The sequence below is a fragment of the Pelophylax lessonae genome, assembly GCF_965119305.1.
Source record: "Pelophylax lessonae genome assembly, chromosome: 11".
Taxonomy (NCBI): Eukaryota; Metazoa; Chordata; class Amphibia; order Anura; family Ranidae; genus Pelophylax; species Pelophylax lessonae.
In genome coordinates this window covers 206,309,729-206,315,938 of record NC_138778.1, presented here as the reverse complement: position 1 = coordinate 206,315,938, position 6,210 = coordinate 206,309,729, and the positions used below count along the sequence as shown (strand labels likewise).

At 41.8% G+C, this 6,210-nt stretch overlaps 1 protein-coding gene across 1 annotated transcript; it reads right to left on the bottom strand.

Moving 5' to 3' along the window:
• Positions 1-4,306: 4,306 nt before the first annotated feature.
• NPBWR2 (neuropeptides B and W receptor 2) lies at positions 4,307-5,790 on the bottom strand. Its single transcript, XM_082272577.1, has one exon. It carries the CDS (start codon positions 5,561-5,563, stop codon positions 4,562-4,564), a length of 1,002 nt encoding a protein of 333 aa, XP_082128703.1. The 5' UTR covers positions 5,564-5,790; the 3' UTR covers positions 4,307-4,561.
• Between the last annotated feature and the right edge of the window lie 420 nt (positions 5,791-6,210).

The following is a 6,210-nucleotide window of genomic DNA, read 5'->3' as shown; positions in this document are numbered from 1 at the left end:
TTATCATTAACAAATTCCATACAAAATACTTAGCACCACAAAAAACACACACCTACACAGGTAGAACTGGATGGACTATTGTCTTTATTCAACCTCACCTACTATGTAACTATGTAACTTAAAGGCGCTTTTCCAGTGCATGGAACCGAACGGTTCGGCTCGCTTTTGTGCTTTTCCACTGCTGGTACCGCATGGTATGGTGTAGGAACGGTTCGGTACGGTACGGTGGCGCTTTTCCACTGCATGGAACCGAACGGTACGGCTCTCAAAAACAGTACCACCTCGATGGTGGTTCCAAGAGGTACCATACCCGGTACCATATCCCCAGAGATGTATAGTAACTAAGTAGAACTACTTCACTACTGGACTTAAGTACCGAAATGCGGTATCTGTACTTTCCTAGAGTAGAATTTTTTTCTCCTACTTCCACTTTTACTTCACTAGATTTTTTCAATGATTTCAATACTTCTACTCCGATATTTTTTTTTGTGCTGCATAGTTACTCGTTACAGTTATAAAAATTACCACTGCCAGAACAGTAGATGGCAGGTTTCATGAAGCTCAAAACATGTGTATTATCAGCGCATACGAAAATAAATGCTACTGTATGTATAAATAAAAGCTGCATTTGAAATAATAAAAAACAATATGATGTTCAAACTTTTGACTTCTTTCTTTAATAACTACATAACACAGTACTTGTACTTTTACTTTCAGTACTTGAGTAGCAAAATTTTTAAAAAAAACTACTTGCAATACTTAAGTACAAAAAATGTTGAATACTTTAGTACTTCTACTCAAGTCACTTTTTGATCGAGCACTTGTACTTTAATTCAAGTATGGGTTTCGAGTACTTTATACAACTCCGAATATCCCACAATCCTTTGCATGCAGTCACTACTAGCCACTGATTGGTCAGAGAATCATTGTTATCCCACCCACTTAACTTTAGTACTACTTTAGTGGAAAAGTAAACCATACCAAATCGTACCGAACCGTTCCAACACCGTACCATGCGGTACCAGCAGTGGAAAAGCAAACCGGGCCAAGCAGGGCAGTAGAGCCGAGCCGGTACTTGCAGTGGAATAGTGCCATTATTCTCTTAAAGAGGTGGTACTCAGGGCCATCTTTAGTATTGATTGGACCCTGGGCAAATATTTTCTTGGGCCCTCCCAAATGCACTTATCAACTATTTGTGGGTAGTGCAGGCTCAAGGGGCAGCTGCTTTGGGCCCCACAACAATGGCTGGGCCCGGGGCAGCTGCCCCTTTTGCCCTGTGTTAAAGAGGGCCCTGGAGGTACTGGGAGGTGGGTAAGGGGTGGACCCAAGGAATGGTGCTCGGAGGACAGTAGGGGCAGAGTCAAGGGGTGACTCGGAAGGGAGGAGTTCCTTCACCTATTCTCTGAGAAAAAAAGCCCTGCTTACATTATTTTTCATATAGGGGTAGAGCTTCAATCCATTTATATGGTTTTGTTTGGGTTGTATTCTTTATGGGGAGATGTTCCCTCCTATTTAGAGACCTTGTAGGACTTTATGTGGTTTTTGGCTAAGCTGCAAGATATTACATTGTTGGTTTTGGGGTTAATACTGCTTTAAGCCTAGATTCACACTGAATGCGGGTTTGAAATTGTGCAAACTCAGCTGAACTCACATGATTTAAAACCAGAATTTCAGTGCGAGTTTGGGGGCGATTTGGGAGACATCTGTGCGGGTTCCTGCACAGATGTCTATTGAAATCACCCCCGAAGTTGCCAAAAGTAGTGCACCGATTCGGATGGTGTCGTTGCTGTTTGGCCCCGATGTGAGCGGGGGCCTAAAGGTGCATTGTGCTCAGTTACTATACTTCTCAACTCTGCCTAATCCATCCCACAGTGTAATAGAACAAAGTCATGGTTTCCTCCCAAACCAATTTCCTCTCCTAGGGACCGGGCGTTCTTCTTCTTCTTATCTATTTTGGATATCCTCCCAGTCATGGGCATTGAATGAAGTGGGGCAGGTAAAGAAGACGTTTAAGTTGGACAATAGATGATACTGGTTATTTTCGTTGGATATTGTTTGATTTCAACTGCATGACAGGGTCATTTTATATGTGATTGCGATCATAGTACTAGTGAACAGATCACACAAAAAATGTGATTGTTTTATTCCCCTTAAAGCGGAGTTCCGGGCACAAAAACATTTTTTCAATGAACATACCCCCGGGACAGTCAGGGCTAGTACATTCCACAATGGCTAACCTCTGATCTGTCCCGGTTCGCACTTACCTGCAAGATGAAATACTCACTTATAAAATTTCTTCTCCAGCGTTGCCATCTCTGTTGTGGGCAGCTGAAGCCGGCGCGATCCTCTTCTGCGTCCTCTTCCGCGTCTTCTTCTCCCAGAATGCGCCTGCACCGGCCCCTCTCGTCACTTCCGGTGCGGTGCCGCATTCCTCCACAGCTTCCGGGCATGCCCAGAAGCTGTTTAGCGGGGAATGCGGCGTCGCCCCGGAAGTGACGAGCGGGGCCGGTGCCGTCGCATTGATTCCTGGGAGCGATGACGTTCAGCTCCCAGGAATCATCGCAAAGAGGAAGTGACGGCGGAGCCGCGGCACAGAGGGAGGAAGTGGAGAATAGGTGAGTATTTTCTATCTACAATTACAAGGTGAGTAAAAAAAAATAAATATACCTAACTATCCAATTCCTTTTCAGGTGAAGAAGAGCCAGCGGATGGGCACAAAATCGATTAGGTCGATTTTGTGCCCAGAACTCCGCTTTAAGGCCCATTTCTCACAAGCAGACCGTTTAGATTCGCCTGTCAGTTTCTCAGGCGGATCTGAACGGATGCATCTCTATGGGGCATCGGATGTCAGCGGAGACATGTCTGCTGACATCCGATCCAATCCGTCACTTCCGGACAGATGGAAACCCTATTTTACAACCGTCTGGCAGGTCGGATTGGATGAGAATGAACAGATGGTCTGTTCTCATCCGATTCCCCCATAGAGAAGAATGGGGACCTGACAGCTCTGTCTCTGCACACTGCTCAGCGGGGGATCGGCAGATCGATCCCCCACTGAGAAAAACGGAATCCGCCGAAGGACTACCGTGTGTGAAAGGGGCCTTAGAAGGATGGCCCATGGCTCTACCATATTTAACTCCATGTTAAACCCATTCATGCACTTCTAGAAAATAATGCAATACAATTTTATGTAAATAAAGATTACTTTATTGGTTTGCTGAGGCTTACAGACACTAAAACCATAATTTGCTATGTAGACCTGTTTTTACATAAATATTAAAGCTACAGAATATAGAAAAGGTCTGCGTCTTTAAAAAAAATGATGTCATTCTAATTAGTGGTGCACTGAAATTAAAATTCTGGCGCTGAAAACGAAAATTCAGGATGCACTTGGGCGAAACCAAAATTAAGGTTTTTTTAATATATATATATATATATATATATATATATATATATATATATGTTTTTATAAATAATTGTATTATATTCAACTTTTTATTAATATCATTAATTTAAATAAACATTAATTTATTGTCACTTTTTGAAGCGGTGTTAAAGACCCTGTTGCTGCATTTTTCATGCATATTGAGTCAGTTAAAAAAACTGCACCAAAAATGCATCTCCCCATTGAAATGCATTAAAAATGCAGCAAGAACGTATCAAAAATGCACTTTTTGTTTAATTTTTGTGAGTCACATGACCCATGAAAAAAAACACGGTAAAATCTGGGTAAAATTGCTGCAAAATCACGGGCAAAATCGCAGCAAAGTTGCAGGCGTTTTCGGCAGCCATTATGAGCACCTTTTTTCTTTTGGCACAAAGATGAAAACTTAAATTTCTTACAATAATTTTCGGCACAACACTAGTCCTAATATCTTCCATTCAGTGAAACAGGACCAGACCAATGTTAAGGAAATGAAGGCAACTACCTAAAGGCTACTGACTGTTAAAGGCTCTTCAGTGTGTCTAAGGCCTGGCTCACGCCTATGCAGTTTGCTTTTGATCCATTCCTACAGTGTATTTTTGACCTGTTTTTCATACTTTTCTAATGCGTTTTGCGCTTTTTATGCTTTGGGGTTTTTTTTTGCCCAATGTGTTGTTGGGCAGTTCAAAAATGCAAAACGCGGCAAAACCGCACTACATGCTTTTCTGCAGCTTCTCCATTGAAGTCTATTGAACCACAAATGTACCGTTTTGCGTTTTAAAGAAAGTCCCTGACCCTTTCCAAAACCGCAGCAGTTGAAAAAAGCATAGATGTGAACATGTACCATGGGAATCCATGTTAGATGGACTGTAGTGCGTTTCTGCAAAAAGCACTAAAAAAACGCCTAGGTGTGAACCAGGCCCTAGACACAGTGAGGTGTGGTCAGTATTCTGTAGGCAGTTAGGCCCTGTTTTCCATATTGAATTTAGGTGCAACATCTTTTTATGCAAGTCTTAGGGAGAGCCAAAATATTCCCATTTCTTTTTATTACTTAAGGACATATTTTTCAGCAGTTTGAGTGGTTAGGATAGAAACAACGATTGCCATGGTTTAGAAGACCCTATGATCTCATGAACTTCAAGTTGTTCGACACTCCAGCATCTTCCGAAAGCTCTTGCGGAAGCTGTCATCTAAGAAGGCGTAGAGAAACGGGTTGAGACAAGAGTTGGCATAGCTCAAACTCGTAATAAAGTAAGAGATACCAATAACTACAGATGTCTCCTGCAAATCTGTGGTCAGAGACACTATGGTAGCTAAGTGAAAAGGTGTCCAACAAAAAAGACAAACTGCTACGACAACAAAGACCATGATGGTAACCCTTTTTTTGGCCTTGTCCAAGGCCTTCCCATTGGAATTTAACCTCATATTCCTTAGTTTGTACAACATAAGCATGTATAAGATACAGATGGTGGAGACCGGAATGGCAAATCCCAACATTAGGGTGTAGATACGACTCGCCTTGAACCAGAGCTTTTCTGGTTTGGGGAAATTCAGTCCACAGCTCTTAAACTCCATATTGTCCATGTATACTCCAGCAAAAATGGTGAAAGGCAACACAATCAGAATGACCAAGACCCAAACAAGAAGACTTACAATTTTGGCTCCTCGATAGGTACGGTAGGGCATCCTCTTGGACCGTACAGTGGCCAATACGACCAGATAGCGGTCTATGCTCATGACGGTTAAAAAGAAAATGCTGGAGAAGATGTTGTAGAGATCTATGGACAGGATAATCTTACAAAGGACAACACCAAAAGGCCAATAATGAAGAAGAATCTCAGCAATGTTGATGGGAAGGACAAGAGTAAACAAGTCGTCAGCAATTGCCAGGTTTAGGATAAAGAGGTTGGTGACCGTTTTCATCTTGGGGGCTTTGAGAATGACATAGATGACCGCTGTGTTTCCAGTCAATCCCACCACACAAATGACCGAGTAGATCACTGGGAGAATGATGTAGAAATTTGGTGACAAGTCATTGCTAGCAAAATGTGTTTCAGAATTAGAATTTCCATAATAGTTACCAAGCCCTGAGGGGTCATAGGAAGCATTGGGAGTGCTCAACAAAGAGACATTCTCCATGTTCCTTCCTCTCGAATCTTGTTAAAAGGCAAACAGCAAATTAAGCTTAAGACTCTACAGTCAATAGCTCACTGCATGTTCCAATTTTGCACCAAATTAACCTAGTGGTTCCAGGATCTGAACACCGGCTGTTCATATTAAGCAAAGCCAGCACTGGAAGACACGTCCGACTGTGAAACAGGCTGTGGTCTTGGAGAAGTATCAACTGTGTTTAACTGTCCTTTGGGGTGGTAATCTGCTTAACTTCTGAAAGACAAAAAAATCAGACACTTTAATTATTTTTAGACAGCAGAGGCTGTCTGAATAAAGCTGAAATGGGAGAGCATCCATTAAATATTTATATACCTTATGTAGTTCTGTATTTGTTTCATAAAATGTTTCCACTCAGGACATGTAGAAGCAATAAAACATTAAACTGGAACTCTACTTTAATGGCAAAGACGCTATTGCGAGACAGATAGGTTAACCGATAACTGGTACTAAAGACCTCTGAGCAAAATACATCCATTTATCATAAATATTACAAAAAATATAGAAATAAAATAGAAGGATTGTGTCGGTGAAAAAATGATTTTGAATTTGAAACAGCTCTCCAGTGGCACAGCTCTTACAGCACCAGTGAGAAACTAATGAAGGTGTTTAAAGCC